Source organism: Sesamum indicum, linkage group LG8 (assembly GCF_026168435.1).
Source record: "Sesamum indicum cultivar Baizhima isolate 11 linkage group LG8, ASM2616843v1, whole genome shotgun sequence".
Taxonomy (NCBI): Eukaryota; Viridiplantae; Streptophyta; class Magnoliopsida; order Lamiales; family Pedaliaceae; genus Sesamum; species Sesamum indicum.
The window spans coordinates 28616112-28634111 of record NC_142664.1 but is presented as its reverse complement, the minus strand read 5'-3'; the positions used below and the strand labels follow the sequence as shown (position 1 = coordinate 28634111).

General features: G+C 33.0%; 2 protein-coding genes across 6 annotated transcripts; one reads left to right on the top strand and one right to left on the bottom strand.

The window, feature by feature from the left end:
• The first annotated feature begins 380 nt into the window (after positions 1–380).
• LOC105169244 (polyadenylate-binding protein 2) lies at positions 381–3740 on the top strand. 5 transcript variants are annotated; one of them, XR_848397.3, is made up of 8 exons: positions 381–540; positions 691–793; positions 2010–2080; positions 2221–2412; positions 2564–2694; positions 2861–2924; positions 3244–3295; positions 3401–3740. XR_848397.3 is itself a non-coding variant. In XM_020695974.2 (6 exons), the coding sequence occupies exons 1-6, from the start codon at positions 475–477 to the stop codon at positions 2907–2909; spliced, it is 609 nt and encodes a 202-aa protein (XP_020551633.2). In that variant the 5' UTR covers positions 381–474; the 3' UTR covers positions 2910–3069. The 5 variants fall into 5 exon arrangements, 4 of the variants coding, with proteins under 4 accessions (XP_020551633.2, XP_011087906.3, XP_020551634.2 ...); XM_020695974.2 differs by lacking the exons at positions 3244–3295; positions 3401–3740 and having other exon boundaries at positions 2013–2080; positions 2861–3069; XM_011089604.3 differs by lacking the exons at positions 3244–3295; positions 3401–3740 and having other exon boundaries at positions 2861–3069.
• Positions 3741–4440: 700 nt separating this feature from the next.
• Positions 4441–5696, bottom strand: EXL2 (EXORDIUM like 2). The gene has a single exon (XM_011089603.3). The coding sequence runs from the start codon at positions 5641–5643 to the stop codon at positions 4729–4731; it is 915 nt and encodes a 304-aa protein (XP_011087905.1). The 5' UTR covers positions 5644–5696; the 3' UTR covers positions 4441–4728.
• Between the last annotated feature and the right edge of the window lie 12304 nt (positions 5697–18000).

Below are 18000 nucleotides of genomic sequence, written 5' to 3'. Positions count from 1 at the left end.
AATATAAAATAATATGTTATTGAATATTAGTATGATATCATACTAATAGATTTAACAATGAAATCCAATAAAAAAAAAAGTCCTACAACCATATATTTACAAAGGACCAAATTATTATTATTATTATTATTATTTTGTAAAGAGGTTTATATTATTTAAAAATCTATTTGAATATATTACCTTAAAGGAGACAAAATGAGATATGTGTGTGTGTGTGTGTGTTTTAAATGTTAAATAAATATATTAAGATATAAGGATATTGTCTTTCGTTAAATTGAATTATAAAAAAATTGGGGAATATTTGAAGTATTTTCAACTTTTTGGTGTCAAATTTTAGCCTAAATGGAGAGGGGCAAAAACAAGTTAGGCACCAATATTACTAGGGGTAAAAGTGTCATTCTTTGTATAATTACTATTTTCCTTGCATAAATTATTATTTCCTTGAGAAAAAGACTGTCTGTGACAGAGACATTGATGGAGGGCGACGTCGAGATGGCGGCGGCGGGGGCGGAGGCGGCAGCTGAGGGCGGAGCTGCCGTTGTGATATATCTTTTCATCGCTCTCTCTCTCCCTCTCCCTCTCTCTGCGTTTCCATTATTGTGATTTAATTTTAATTGTGTTTTGTTGTTCCCCTTCATCAAAACCCTAACTTTTCGTCCGTACCGAATACTTATATGCATGAATGTATAGGAACTGGATGATATGAAGAAGAGGCTGAAGGAGATGGAGGACGAAGCTGCCGCTCTCCGTGAAATGCAGGCGAAAGTGGAACAGGAGATGGGCGCCGTTCAAGGTTACCTCTTTACCCCCAATACAGCAGATTTTGCACTCAGATTTCTTGGTTCTGTCGCATTCATATCAGGATATTGGATTATGTTTTCGTTCTTAACTAGTAGAATTATATTAATGTGACAAGGGAGGGTGTGCACTGCCTACGACGTGGTAATGGTATAATGATTTATGTTTAGGGTACGTGACCTCATTTTTCGCGTGTGAATCTGTAGGTTCTTAGCGTTATTTGTATTTGGTAAAGCTTTTGGGAGCCTGATTATAGGAGAATTCATTTCTTGGAAGTTGGTTATAGGAGGATTGGTTCTGCTATTATTGGTTGAGTTTGAATCCCACTTAAGAATTTATGGTGGATTATGCCACATCACTATTTTCAGCTATTAGGTGCCCAAAGATTGATGCAATTTTTGCTACTGAAAGTATTTTAAACAGTGGTTCCAGCTTCTTAAGTGCTCATGCCTTTGGAAAGAAAATAGTTTAGATTTTCTGCAGCGCGAAACACATTCGGACAGCAGTTTCTCGTTTGTGACATAAACCATAATCTACTTTTCTGTTGATGATAGAAGAAGCACACAAATGTGCTGTTGAGCTGTATGTACTTGTTTTTCTGATCCTGGTGTAGTTAGTCATCCTTTAAGCAAAACCTCATGTCAGCAGAGCTTAACCTTAACATAGAGGATTCTCTATTCAAGAAGTATGCAGTTGGTTCTTGTCATTAGCTCTCTGTTATATTACCTTCTGGTACAATTTTATCTGGAGATAGGTGTTTGTTGGACCAAATAGTGTTCTAAAATTTGGAGTGTTTGGACTAAAAGACTTGTTTTGCATTTAGCATATTAGCAGTCAATGAAAGATGAAGTACTCGTCATTTGGGGAATAAATTTTTTGAAAGTGAACTTTCCGTAACTCAACAGGTTGACTTTTTCCTTTCTGTGATATCATAAAACTGTGGGCTTCATCTAATGTGGCCAGGTCTCTTCGGAACTTTATCCCTAAAATGTTTAGACTACTGATTTTCCTTTATTGAGCAGCCCATACCTGAGAACTGAGAATGCAGGTTGCGTCTTTCATTCTGATTTCATGATGGATGAAAGTGGTGGTCACTTACATGTTGCCAAAGTAACACATCTGTATAACATCATTGGTGAAATAATCATTATTCTTTTCTCATAGTGCATGAGACTGTCTTAATTATGCCCATATGCATATTTGTAATGCAGCAGATCCTGCTGCTGCAGCTAATCGGGCAAATAGAGAAGAAGTGGATGCTAGATCGGTCTTTGTTGGCAATGTGAGGTTTCTTCTTTGTCAGTGACTTGAGTTGTAGAACTTTGCCGTATTAATAACTTGTAGCTGGGACAATTATGTTGTGTTTATGAAGTTTGCTGCTATGCCTGCATGAGGTGCTTTATGATGTTTCTGGTGGACTAGGTGGATTATGCATGTACACCAGAAGAAGTGCAGCAGCATTTCCAGTCATGTGGAACCGTGAACAGAGTAACTATCCGGACCAACAAGTATGGACAACCAAAAGGATATGCATATGTCGAGTTTCTTGAAACAGAAGCAGTTGAGCAGGCTCTTCTTTTGAATGAATCCGAACTTCATGGTCGGCAACTGAAGGTTGTCTGCGTCCCGGTCATATCTGTTATGCTTTCCTGTTAGATTGAGTTGTAGAACAGCCTCTTCAATTACTAAACCTTATAATACTCTTGTATTGTCATGGTCTATGTATTATCTGTTCTCTTGAAGTGTTCTGCTGAAAATTTTCCAGGTATCAGCCAAGAGGACCAACATCCCCGGGATGAAGCAATTCCGCCCTCGACGTTCTACTCCCTTCATGGGTTACCGGCCCAGGGCTCCATACATGCCTACTCCTTACTTATATCCCCCTTATGGATATGGGTACAGATCACTCTTCTGCATCTTTGTACTGTTCACAGAATCATCTGTGTGCAATTGCAAAAACCAATCCGCTTAAACAACTTTTTTTTTGAAGAATCTGTCTTAATCATTATGGCATATTAATTTCTGGGTCGTGCATGATGAGGTGCTTTTGTGTCCATTGCAGGAAAGTCCCCAGGTTCAGGGCATCAATGCGATACAGCCCATACTTCTGAGCCTCAATTTTAGGAGTATGTTGTCAACGCTTTCAATGGTTTTCCTCTCACTTTCTGTATGTTCTAATTTGCAATGATATGTAATGGAATGAAGCTTTTATGGAACACAAATTGCTTAATATTTGTAGTAATGTTGATTTATTTATTTTTATTGTTATTATATCTGTTCCTTTTAGTTTGTCTTTGAAAACACTAAGTCAAATCCAATCCTTGTGGTCTCTAAATTTACTTTGCGATCTTGTCCGTCTCTGAATCCAGTAATTTGACTTGGATATGTCACTGGAAATCCAACTCTAATCTTGATTTTGGTATGTTTTGAATGTTTGATGAATAGAATCATGTACATGAAAGAGTGCTCTCACCTCAGCCTGCCAACACAACTCAAGGTAACATCACTATTATCATGGGGAATCTCCAACTATTATTATCATCATCATTATTTTTTTTTTTTAATTTCTAAACTGTAACTTGGTTTTATGTCTTATTGATAGATCGTGAAGGAATCAACATACTGATTACCAGTATCCATAATTTACAAAGTAGAATGTCCGAACAAAACACTACACATACACTAGCATCTTGAGATACCCATTTTTTCACTTTGATATCATTAATTATAATTGATAACGTACTTATTCTGTACAGACCACTACAAAGTACAACTCAAATGGTGGTCAAAATATCGATATTTAGGCTCATAACTACATATTAGCTTGGAGTTATGTACAAGGCCAATAAATGCAGGCCAGCACGAAAAAGAGGTCTCCAAGTAACTTGAAAGAGTTGCCACCCCCATCATACTCTATTATCAAAGATTGTCTTTTTCAGTTATTCAATGCTAACACGCACTAAGCATGCATAACTTCGCGGCCCTTTCCATTTAATCACCAATCAACATCCCACCACCATCCACCATGCCCATGCCAATGCAAATGCATCACAACCACCCATTTCTACTTCTACTTTTTTGTTTTCTCTGTAAATTGTCACACTATATACCAATTATTCTTTTCTATGGCTTATTATTCATTTCAGCCAGCAAAGGATGCCTTATTTCATCATTTTTTATTTTTTTTTCCAAAAAAAATATTTGCACAGACGCTTATATATTAATTGCAGTATTAAATACAACATTGCTTTGTAATAAAATATTCCATTAGTAAATTTTTGCGGGAAAAAAGTGGATGAAAACACGAAATGTTAGCAAGAAGAGATTCATTTATTTATTTACATGTTGATTATAATTGGTTGATAACAACTTACTTATTCTAATCGCGACAAATATATCCTTATTACAAAGTTTTTACTTAGTATTATTAATAGAGAATCAACGGCCAAAATCAAAGTTGATGAAAATCCAAAGACCATACAAAAATCTAAACGTAGACCCACTTCGATGGGCCTAAATAGTGGTGAATTTATGCGATAAGGAAGAATCTGAATAAAGCCTGCCAAATTCCCCCTTTTTTATGCTTCTCCCATCCCATGTTCATTCATGCATTGCACACAAAAAGCAGAACCGTCCCAACCATCCAATCAAAATCAAATCACTCATTCAACATTTTACCTTTACAAAATTCATTCCATTATTTTATTTATTTATTTTCTATCCTATTCCATTCCATCTTTTTTTTTCTTTTTCCCCTCATAAGATAAAGAAAAATATACACATCATACAAAACGACAAATCCCCCTTCAACCCTACAAACCCTTAACGGCTTCCCGTATATTTACTTGAGTACATCCGCCCGCAGTGAACCAGTGCCCCTTCCCCTTTTTTCTCTTTTGGCCTATTTTCCTTCCCCGAGTCGTACGGAAATCAAACGAGGGTAGAGCACTTTGACGTCTGTGGATCCCACATCGCCGGCAGCAAGTATTTCCGACCGTTCACTCCGTGCGCATTGTAGCTAGCACCGGTGGTCTTGTCCGTCAACACACTCCCTGCGTACCCCGGGTATGCTCCCGACCCGAACACCCCCGTACACGCCGTCACAGCCTCCAACGGCGCCGTCGCCGGCCCCTGGAAGTAACCGTTGTTGAACGGGTTGGTCACTGTTCCCGCCAGAACCGCGGCTATATTGATCACCATCCCGTCCACCCCGACGTCGCCGTTCGGCGCCACAAGCGGCGGAGTCTGCGGGCCGTAAAGCGGCTGGTGGAACGGCCACGCGCAGTAGCCCGGGCACTCGGTCTCCGAGTTTCCAACCCAAGCGTAGGCGAATCGGTTCACCCCCCGAGTAGACCCGTGGCTGCCGCACCTGTTCATGCAGAACCCATCGACGGCGACATCCTTGGCCGTCAATACGACGTTAACCGCTCCGCTGGAGTGCCCGCCCTTGGCGGCCAAGTAGACAATATGGGAATTCTTGAGGGACTTCCCGAGGGAATAGTTTTCGTCGAGGAATTGTTTCCCGACGACGAGCGTGGATGAGCGAGCACCGCCCTTGTACTTCTCCGTAGTCTTCCACCAGGAAGAGACGGAGGGCTGGTGGGGTAGGGGGGAGTTGAGGGACTGAAGAAAATCGACGATAATGGAGCGTTGGATGGGGGTGAACTTGCCGTACCAGATGAGATTAACAGTGATAGTGCCTTTGAGGAGGGCGCCATTGTGGTACTTCAAAACGAGCGGCTGTTCCTGCACCAGAGCAGCCATGGAAGAAGAGGTGCAGAGGAGCAAGAAGAAGAGTGGTAAAAACATGGAATTGCGAGTGGCAAAAAGGCAAGTTAAGGCCATTGCTCAATTGGATGAAGATACAGAGTGAGAGGTTGGAATTGCGAAGGAGAGCGTGGTGGTATTTATATGGCGGGGACAGCTGTGGGAAGGGGGATGTCAACATCAAGGCCCACACGTGGAGAGATGGGATTGGCGGGGGAGGAGGTGTTGCCAGGCTGGAACTTCTGGGGGGAGGGCGTGTGAGGGGGATGGTGACGTGGGATAATGGGAACGCAATTTGATGCCGACGTGGGATATTATTACCATGCAATGCAAGAAAGCCATGTAGGATGATCATATTTCTCTTAATTTAGATTCATTTCCTGTTGTTTCACCAAAACAATCCATTTCCATAATTCAATACCTTTAAATAAAATAAAAGAATAATAAATCATTTCAAAACTAAATATTCATTTCTATAAATATTTTAATTATGAAACCCAACAAACAAAACACAAAAATTTCAAGACCATAGTAAAAAATGTCGGTATTTAAAACCTGTAAGAATGAATTCTCATTACCATCCTATTAAATTAAAATAAACGCTTAGTATTTTTAGTAATCAAGTTATGAAATTTTTATTTGAATTATAATTTTGTTTGGAATAATGAAATTAAAAATTCTAAGATATGATATGATTAGGGAATATGGATGCACAATAATTTTGTTGTTCAAAGTATTTAAGTTGTATGAATTGAATGGTGTTTCGTAGAGAGTATGGGTACGCGTCATAGGGTATTGGAGCGGGCAGGCAGCCCCCCACCTGCCCGAATTGCCATCTGGTGAGTATTGGTGCACTTACACCACCTCCATCATCGTATCATATCATACCTTTTCTTTTTTCCCTGACATCACATTATTTTACTCTCATCTCATCAATTCAAATAAATAGTGTGCAGTGCACCAGGATGTTTATCTCTAGAATTTAAAATTAGAAAGAAAAAAGTTTTTATATTTTGGGACCACCAAACAAGGTATAGAGGGGTTTTGAGTAGGTAGAGAGGCCCATAGGCCTAGAAGCAGAGGGATAGTTTATTAGAGGGTGGTTGCATAATTCGAGGGGTGTGGGGGCCCACACCTGGACTCTCCCAATGATGACATCACCATCACCATTCATCCCTTTTCTCTTTCTTTTTTGTAGTTTTTGAGGTTCATTTGCTTCTTCCATACTCCAATGCTGCTTCTACTATCTATCTATATATTGCTTTAACCTAACCCTATCTCATTTCAATTTACCCATAATTAATTATATTTACACCCCCATTTTTTTTTTTGTATGTGTACATAAATCATTTTCATCTATTTTTATAATTATATAAAAATACTAGTAAATTTAAATAATAATATTAATGTTTTTAAATATATATTTGTATATTTTTGTAAAATAAGAGTAATTCGTATAAATTCTGAAGTTCATTTTCTTTTTTGTGCTAAATCAATTGGGATGAAATATTTCTGTCAAACAATCGTTAAGTGATCGCGGTCAATAATTAATTGCTACGATTATTTACTATTAACATAACAAATAGCTGTAATTAAATTATTATAATTCTTATAACGTACTTATGTTCAAGAAGAATTGGGTGAACACATGAATAATTTGTTTTATTATAGGACATCTATGTTACGTCCTTACCAATTTAAGGAGACCTTACCCCTAATAAAAGACATTATTAAACATTGTGGCTGGGAGTCCAAGTTGGTGGCTTTGGTGAATACCAAAACAACAAAAAGTGGTCTGCAAAAGTAGGGGGAACATTTGAAGCACGCCAGTCGAAAGTGGGCCGGTGCCGACTGCCGACGAACTATTCAGCTGCCGATGAAGAAAAGACATGGGATGAGGATGAGCTACCTTTTTAACTAGTGGACAACCTCGTTTAAGGGACTGCCAGGGAGTTTCAATTTCGATTCTTTCAAATGCTTAACACCATTTTGTTGGAGTTGGTATTTAAGATAATCTCCTGTTTGCTTGCGTTCCAATGCGATCCTAAAATTTAACCAACATAGGTTTTATAATTACTGTGTTTGATGCTTTGTTATCCACTTTGGATGCAATTGACGAATTTTTTGATGTAATTAATGATGTCATTATTTGACTCTATCCAATAAAAGAATCAAGAATCTTAGTGTGGAGTTGGTTTTATAATATTGTGGTTCGAAAGAGTGAGAAAATATGTATGGATAGGAAAAAAAGAATTATTGGAATAAGATTTTACTAAATCAATATACGTAATTGGTCAATTTTTTTTAATTGTCACGAGAATTAGGATTAATTCAAATACGATCAAATTCAGCTTGAGTTAAAATTCTCTATTTCAATAGTTGTAAGACAGAAATTTGTGAATTCGAGTTCCAATTAATACGGAGGTATATCTATTTATCTACTAGTTTGTTATTTTTTTATAATGTTTGAATGTATTTATTAATTTAAATTATTGATGTATTAATTCAAATTTTTGAATTTGAAAATATCGAATAATATAATAAATAGCATATTACAAAAAAACTTATATATATATATATAATATGATAAAAATTTTGGTGATATGGTATTATTATTTTAAGAGGAAGAACAGTAAATATTTGGTTTTACATGTGCACCATTACTCCTCTACTCTTATTTTGAGATGTAAGGCGGAACATAATGTTACATAGGAACTATTGCCGCATGTTTTATGGCTGTCCGTCCCCATGTTTTGCATGTGCAACAATATTTGGTTGAATAGATTTTTACCTCCTCCACTTTATCCAATCAATTCAATGCACAATTGTGTCTGTACCCTTCTCCATCCCTACAACTCCAAAATTTTAATTTAGATTAAATTTTATTATATTTGATTCAATTATATAATAAGTATAATATAATTATTATGTAATTAGTGTTTCATCCCAAAATTTTTTGTTTCACTCAAATATTTCCCTTTTTTTTTTCGGAAAGAGAAACTAAGGACCAGTATTTATATCCATATGGGGTTTGAATTGTTGTGTCACACATGCTGACGTTATTATATGTGATTTAATGATTCACAATTCATATAATTGTAGATTCATAACAGCACGAATTTGGACAAACGACTGATGGCTGCAACATCTCACAATCGGTGGTTGTAATTTATCTTATTTTAAATAAATTTATTATTAATTTTAAATTGAATTTCCAAGCACAAAGTTGGAGTAAAGTACGTTTTTAAGAGGAAAAATTAAAAAAAGAAAGTGGCAAGTGTGGTGTGTGAGAGAAGGTGAGTGGGTATTGGGCAGAAAAGGGTGTAAGTGTAGTTGGTAAGCACTGTAGGCGTGCGTACTGTAGAAGAGAGCAGAGGCTATTATGCAAAAGGATAGGGCTGCAGACTGACCCTTTAAATAGCATTCTCCGTACTACTACTACGACTCTACTAATACCCATTTCACAAATCCCACCAACACATCACATCCCATCCCATCCTTATCCACAACCTAATAATTCATTCTCATTTACTCCTCTTTTTTCTTTCTTCCTTTCCTTTTTTTGTACTTTGCACGATTTATGACTATTATTTTCAAATTTTATCACAATTATAAATAACGAAAAATATTTATAAAAGTTTAAGTTAAGTGCTTTTTAAATTAAATTAAATGGAGGTATTTGAAAATACAAGTTGTATTTAAATTATGCTAAAATGAGGTGAGAATATAAAATGACTTCCAATCAATCTGTTAATAATTAGTCAACTACAAAATTAAGTAAAAGGGATGGAGAAAAGTGTGATTCCCAAGCCAAAAAGTTAATGAAGATGGAAATCAAACAACAAAATCTGAAATAGGGAGAGGTGCATGCATGGATCACATTATCCCCTTCACCAATCATTTGTGGGGTTTGTCCATATATATACTTGTTTACTCACACCTAACAAAATTATGTGAATTTTATGTTGACATTTTCAATATTAAGGACATGGGTTGCTATATGATGGAGACCTCTAGGACCCCCCATATTTGAATTTTTGTTTTTCTTTTATGAATCATAATTACTCATTGCATTAGCTCGAATCAGAGTTGTGCCGACTTTTGAGGGTACTTAAGTTCCGAACTAATGTTGGAATGTGAGAAAATGAGCAAATGTTGGGCCTTTTGAAGGGTACTCTTCTAAATTTTTGGACGTTTATGTTAGTTTGAGAGCAAGATCAATTTAAAGTGGACACAAATATATTCTTTCAAAAAGATAGTGTATCTGCGTTCTATGGGATTTGAAGTATTTATAGAAGTTAGATCGATGCTCGTACTTATACAGATCTATGTATCAGAATCTTCATATTCCAAGTGTTAAGGAATCGACGATGGTGGAGCAGAGGCACCATGTTGGATTCGATCATGCCTTGTGGAAAGTAGCGGAATCTTGGGTCTTGTTTGGGAATTGTGAAATCTTAAAGGAGGTAGTTTTGCCTCTTAGATAACCTATTTATTTTAATCCTATCACTACGTCATATATCTCGATATTCTTCAATCAATAATCCCTTATATAAATATAGGGTAAATTACAAAGACCTCTCATGAGGTTTGACATAATTACGAATACCCTTTCTTTGTTTGAAAAATACAAATACCCTCTGATGTTTGATATAATTATATAATTCTTGAATGGATGTATAAAATTATCAACTTTGTCCTTACAGTATTTTTTTATTTTAAAAATAAAAATAAAAACTTATTTAAAAATCAAACGGGATGGATGGAAAAGTTTTAAAAATTATAAAAAAATATCTACTTAGTCCATAAAAATATTAAAAAATTTAAAAAATAAATAAAATTATAATTTTTAATCCACAAGGACATTTTGGTCATTTTATCATAAAAAATAAATAGAAATCTAACGGATTGGGCTAATCCGTTAAAATCATGGGGGTATTTATAATTTTTCAAACAATAAGAAAAAATTTATAATTATACCGAAGGTCCTGTAATTTGTTCTATAAATATAATTGTAAAAAACAACCAAACTACAAAAACTTAATGAAACAATACTTTACGTTAAATTTATATAAAATGAGATATATACTCACACACATGAAATTCAAACACATAACCTTGTAATTATTTACAAAGCCTCAATTTTAACAACAAAACTAAGACTTTATTGATACCACGTGCTCGCTTTGGGAAGTCATCGGATCACCGTTCTTTGTCGAACTAGATTTTTTGTTGTAATTTCGTATCATATTTTACATTCCATTTAATATATTATACATACATGTATAAAAATTTTATATAAATACATGATGTAATTTTTATATATGTGGCGTGCAATTATTAAATACAGTAAAATAGGAGGTATGCATTTATTAAATACAATATGGAAACACAAGAAAAATTGCAATAAAAAAGTTAGTGCAATTCTGTAATGATGGAATAGGCATATTTGTGTCACGTTTAATTAAATGCAATTTGGGACTATAGAGATCATGACCTAAATGGTTTAACTGTCCGGATACATCTGAATGAGAAGGATTACTGATGTCCCAATCTGTTCGTGTTTAAATTCAATGCTGATCATAATCCTTGTCAATCGGTCGCATTTTCATTCTCTAGATATAATCATCGCCACATATTCTTAATTAAGCTTTTTTCGGTTACTATTATCTATAATAAAATTTTAAATATCATTATTTCATATTTAATACTATTTTTCTTCTTGAGGTAAATTAATTAAGGGAGATGGATGATAAAATTTCTTTACTTCTGTCGATTTGATTTAAGTCTAGCGATTATCATTATTTACCATAATTAAATTATGAGTTTATTAATTAGCATAAGGAATAAATTAAATTAAGAAGAGTAATAAATGTAATTAAATACAGATAATGATGATGAAGGGTTTGGATTATGAAAATGTTGCTACTTTAATTATAAACTCCCATACCCCATTAATGAAAGTCCCTCCTAACTTGTATTAATGTCGGGCATAGTAATGTAAATGAGCAGCACGTGTGACATTGACATGTCGGCCTAATAATTGATAAACCCATAACACTTTTTCTATGCGTACACGACGAAATAAATTACAGAAAAAATATTATAATTTTAATTATAATAAAAAAAATAAGTATGTGGAAATAAAAGTGAAATATAGAAAAAAAATTGAATTTGGAGTATTAAGGGAAATTTTTTTTAATATCTATAATTTTATCACTAAATTGTAAAGATTGGTGGAGATAAATTTATAATTTTAGTTTACAAGTATAAATTTAAAATTTAAAAAAAATAATTTTTTTTATTTTACTTTAAATAAAAGGCTGATAATCACTTACGTTTTACTAAAATAATTTTAGTCTCTTTTCACTTTGCCTATTTTATTACATTTTTAGATATTTGTAATTGATGCTGTCTAAAATTATTGGTCCAAACTCACAAGTTAGGCATACTCGCCCAATCGACTAAGAGTCCAGTTAGCTCATTTGAAGGACGGATAAAGCTATCAGTAGGAAAGAAAAGTCCACATGCTTACTAGATACTTTACTTATCTAGCAGGCCAATAAACAAGCGCATTTCGACTGGACATGTCATCATACAGCCGGGAGAAAACGTCATATAGTTAGCCAACACATTGATACACATCATCATAAAATATCTCCAGGTGGTTCCAATCGGGCATAAACGAGCTGGAAAGTCAATGAATAACTAACTCTCAGAGTTATAGGCAGATTTAGCAGAGTTTTGTCTAGCTCATGGATCTCATCCAGTACTTATCCAAATTACTAACGGTTTGTTGCGTACAACATCCAACTCAAATAGCTTTCTAATGGTGTATAAAACTCATGACCCCATTTTCAACTCTGTACAAGCCTATAAATAGAGTTTTTGTGCAGGTTTTGGAAACACGATTCTATATCATTCTCCATTCTCAAACTCTAACTTTCTTGCATTACTCTCTCTCGAATTTTGAGCTATATCAAGTTTATAATATGCACTCTGCACGAATATTCATCATCCTTAATCATATTTCACCATTATTCTAACTTTTATTTCAAGTTTTCCATTTATTCTTCTTTAATCCGCTACTAACTTAAATATCAAAATACTAACCTCTGTTTTGCAGGGTCAGTCCTTACGATAATTTTAGAATTTTCTTGAATATTTTTCAACTATTATGCTGTGGCCAAATTTTTTATACGCATTAGTAAATAATAGATGTTCTTAATCACATATTTGAAGTTATTTTACTAATCTCTTAAATAAGGTTGTTTAATAATATTATTTAAAGTAGCTATATCTTCAAGCTCCAGATCAAATTATAAAAAAAAAAAAAATCAAGGTTAAGCTTGGGACCATTTTTGAAAAAAGAAAATATAATTAAATTTGAGAAAGAAAATAAATCTTGAAAGAACTTAGGACAAAAAATATAGTTAATTCTCTCTTTTCTCACATAAATTAAATTCTATCATTCTCATATTTCTATAAGTTGAATCTAAGTGGAAGCAACACAAAAAATCATGTCTTCTACAAGAGAATCAAGTAGACCAATGAAGCACTCATATTATACTATTGAAAAAAGCATCAACTTTTCCTCGAACAAAAAATTCTTAACGGCAACATATTAGACACATGACCTACATCGTTAAATTACATATGGAAAAGTGCATGAGAATCAAAAGTGCTAATCACATAATGAATGATTACCAAAAGTGTCATAAGCCTAACTGATGGAACTAAAAATATTATTTCCCCTAATTTTTATGAAAGACAAAAGTAATTTTGTAAATAAATCATAGATCGAAAGTGTAAATATAGTTATCTCTAGTCATTTTGTAATGATAAAGTTTTTCAAAAGAAAAAAATAACAAAATAGGATTAAAAGCTATGTTTATTATTATAAATAAATGAAATCCCGTTAAGTAAAGATTTAAATAAAAGCTAAACCCAATTCGGAACTAGGGCACGTGAAGATGTGAGATGATATTTACATGATCTCTACATTTACTATATATTGTCCCGATATAATCCACACCTATAATATTTACTCAAACACGTTTGACTTTCTACTATGACTAATTATTATTGTTAAAAATAATAAATTATGATAAATATTAAACTGTTATTGGTCATAGTTAAAGTTGTGACAAATATTAATTAATTATAATAAAAAGACTTAAATTTTTTCGTATTATTTTTATTTGATCATGATTGATAATATGGATTCATCATGATTTTTAAACCTCAGTACACGGGAAGCAATTATTAGTTCTTTTTTGTAACGTAAATTTCTCATAATTAAGTATCACGATACCCAGTTTTACTCAAAATATTCTTGTGTACAAAATTATATTCTTGAAAATTTTAAGTTTAATTCAAGCATAGATGAGTGCACAATAAAAATCTGAAAAATTTCAAATATTTAATCGCAGTATTTTTTCTTTAAAAAAAACGGTAGTTACATAGTTATATTAAAATCAATAATCTGAGAAAAACATTAATTTGACGAAGAAACTCATATTAAATGAACTAAATACTCATATGTCTATTTGGTGAGAATCGAATTCATCATAACCTCGAATTTTATTTTTTGAATTTTAAACCTTAACAATTAAGCTAAGACATCGTTAATGACAAATTACACGACAACGTAACTATAAGCATTTAATAGGGTTATCTATAGAGTTGAAGTGTGATTGGTTAACATCGAACGATAATTCACCACAATCCCCATCCAACACTATTTCCATAATTAATTTGTGTTTGATATTTGAAAGAGATACGCCAGTGTGAAACCAAAAATACATGTTTCCGGCTACCCTACTTTATTGTGCCCTAGCTCAATTGATTGCAAAATATACCCATAGATTATTAATCGATTAGAATAATTGTGTTTCGATTTGGATGGGTTAACCACAACAATCATAATCGTTCTTGTCAAATTCAAGACTCGAGTCAACATCGAAAGGGATTAAAATATTAAATTCCAGCTTAAAAGTTGTCAAATCAAAAATGACTTTTTGAAATAAAAAAAAAAAAATAGAGGATTTAAGTGGAATTTCTATACCTACAAGATATACACATGAATTAAAAAATTCATTATAATATTATGTTTATTTCATTAAATTGAAAAATACAAAATGTGTGTATAAATTTGTGGCACGTGCGTCGGGACAAGTGAACAAGGGTGGAAAAGGAATCATGAAGATGAAATAATTTAGCATTCGTAGTCTAGCATTTAATGTTGGGTACTACTTTCGCACTTAGTTAGGATTAGGTCACGGTCATGCACCAATTTGGTTTGAAATGATTGAGCTGTCGTACACACACATATATATATAGGATTAAATTCAAATTACTATCTAAAATATTGTAAAATGACAACAAAAAAAAACCTTGAAACAAAAAGGCAAAAAGTCACACCAATTTTTGATAAAGAAGCATATTACCTTCCTATACTGGGCAGTATAGTTCACTCGTCCATTTTTTGACTGATTTAAACTATTTTGATTTATAAAGGCCCATTTTTACCCCTAATTACTAAATATATAAAAATTAAATAATATTACCATATTCTCTATCTTTATGTTGCATCACGCTTCTCTTTTCTTTTGGAGGTTTTCTTCCACGAGTTCTATGTAGTTTCTAAGGAAACATGTGTAGTTTGTTAGTAATTAGGGGTAAAAGTGATCAGTTACAAATCAAAATAGCTAAGCTCAGTCGCAAATTGACGAGTTAATTATACTAGCCAGCGAACAGAGGTAATATGCTACTTTATTAAAAGGTTGAGGAGGCTCTTTACCCTTTTTTTTAAGGTGGTTTTTTGCCCTTTTCTAGTATTTAAGAGGGGTAATTTGGATTTATCCATATATATATATATATATGACTTAAGAACTTATAATAATAATAATAAAAATGATTGCAACAGGGCACGAGGAAGGCTTTTACCAAAGCATCAATCTAGTTGGACGTCTTTGATCTCTATCTCTTTGGATACCAAAGGCCAAAATAAAATAAATAATAATTTGACATGCTTGTAAATTATTAATAAATAAAATTTAAATTCTTTTATTATGAGCTTTTTCAATAAAACATATAATAATTGAAGAGGCAAGTAGTAATTTATTGAAATATGAAGGTATTATGGAGGGCGTGAATCCCAAACTAAACGAGGAGGTTGAGCAGCAGCAATCCAAATCCAGGCTGTACAATGATTTATTAAGGATGAACACTCACAATTCAACAACTCCTCATCCATTATTATGTTTATGTTCATTTATTCAAGACTCACATACCACTATTCATATATAGTTAGGAACTCAATTCAAAATTATGAAATTCATTAAAAAAAACTTATTATTATTATTATTATTAGTGGTAGTAGTTGTAAGGTGTGCCGTGGAAATGAGTTTCAAGCTTTCTCAGTCAAGCTCGAGTGCACGAAAATGATTGAACTAGGTTGGAGCTCGACTCGTTTATACCCCAATAATATGTGTAAGGAAATAAATAATAATGAAGTAAGCAAGTTGCAAGTATAATTAATGGCATCATATATAGTTTAGGATTGTTGGGGGATGGGAAATACAAAGCAAAGTCAAAGTTAGAAATGATGATGATGATGATGATGATGTATTGTTTGTAGTTTCCAAGTAGCTGCAAATTGACCTCTCTTGCAAATTGCAATCATCCCAACCCATTCTCACAGCATATATGTTCTGTAAGTTTGTGTTTGGATGAAACCATTGGTACATATCTAAATTGAAGAAAAAATAAAGTCAAGAATTTGAAGTTACTTTGATGTTAAATGTAGTTGAGATTTATCATAATAATTAAAATAAAATAGCTCAAAATAAATAATGCTAAAACATTTCAAGTTTATTGCAACTTAATAATTCTTAGATGGATTAAATGCAATAGAACCCTCTCTAAAAACAATTATATGGAAAAGGCTAATTGAAAAAACAAAAAATACGATCCCTTGAACCTAACAAAAAGTAACAAGCAATGCGATCATCTGAATTTTGAACTGTTAAAAAATGGCAACATGACTTCTGGACACGGAGAATCGCAAGATTACAATTTAAAAGTTTAAGGGTTGAGGTGCTATTTTTTTGGGACAATTACCCCATCCTTCCATGAGATTTAGTAATTACAAGTAACTTTTTTTTTATTTAGAAAGTTACATCTAATATTTTTTATGTTTGCTTTTGTCCAATAAATGGATCCATCTATTAGTAAAATTCAAACTACTCTTATAAGGGTGAAAGTGGACTTCCTCACATGCATTAGCATGTAATTATAATTTTTCAAACTATAGAAATTATACGTATAATTACACCAAACAACAAAAGAGGACGACATAATTATCTTTATTTTCTTTTCTTGAGGGATGAATAATGTGAGAATTTTGCGGACAAGTTCAATAATGAATAATGAAACAAATGTGGTAACAAAAAGACTAGATAGGCCCATTAAGACCAGAAATAAACTAGAAATTGCAATTGGTCCTTAAATATTGAACTCATTTCTTAACGGGCCATTGGTGTCCAGTGTAACTAATTCAGAAGTTACGGCTCGGTAGTTGATATTCAAATGTTGGGCTGAGCCTATCTATCTTCTTTACAACCCATCCATTGATCGCTTTTAATTTTTATTTCTAAATATATTATTTTATTATGCGGGTGAAGACTCTACTATGTTGAGGACTCATTTTTTAATGGGATATACTCATCACCTCTAAGGTTTGGTTTATTTATACATAAATCCCATATGGTTTGGAAAAGTCATTCAATAATTTTTGTTAATATCAACAAATTTAGTGAATTTTGACTAACGGATTGATCAATTAAGGATAAATATCAATTTTCATTCAATATTTTTGTTAATATCAATAAATTCGGTGAATTTTAAATAATGAGGGAGTTATTTATTAGATGAAAACAAACTTTAGAGGTGCTAGATGTAATTTCTTAAACTACAAAGAATTTATGTGTAATTATGCCAAATCTGGGGAGAGGATAGAGTAATTATCCCTTTTTCTTTTTGTTTGTATATGTGATTATATTACTACGTTTATTTTGCTTATAATTAGTGCATATATATAAGCATTATGCATTAATTTCTACCAATTTTGCCCTTGCACCCAACACCTACATTTCTTATTAAACACTACAACTGTTGGGTAGAAGTGACATTATGCAGACAATTTTATAAATTCACAAACGCCCACACACACTTACATATTTGATTTTTTGGTATGTGACACTACTTACTATAGTCATATAAAGTTATATTTGGATTGATTAATAGTATATTATTTGAATTTGTTTGAATAATTTTAAATCTCTTAATTCTAAATTTGATATATATTTATTTGAATATTAATGGATTTCAAATATTTCTAACATGGGGTGTCTATAAGTATTTTATATAATT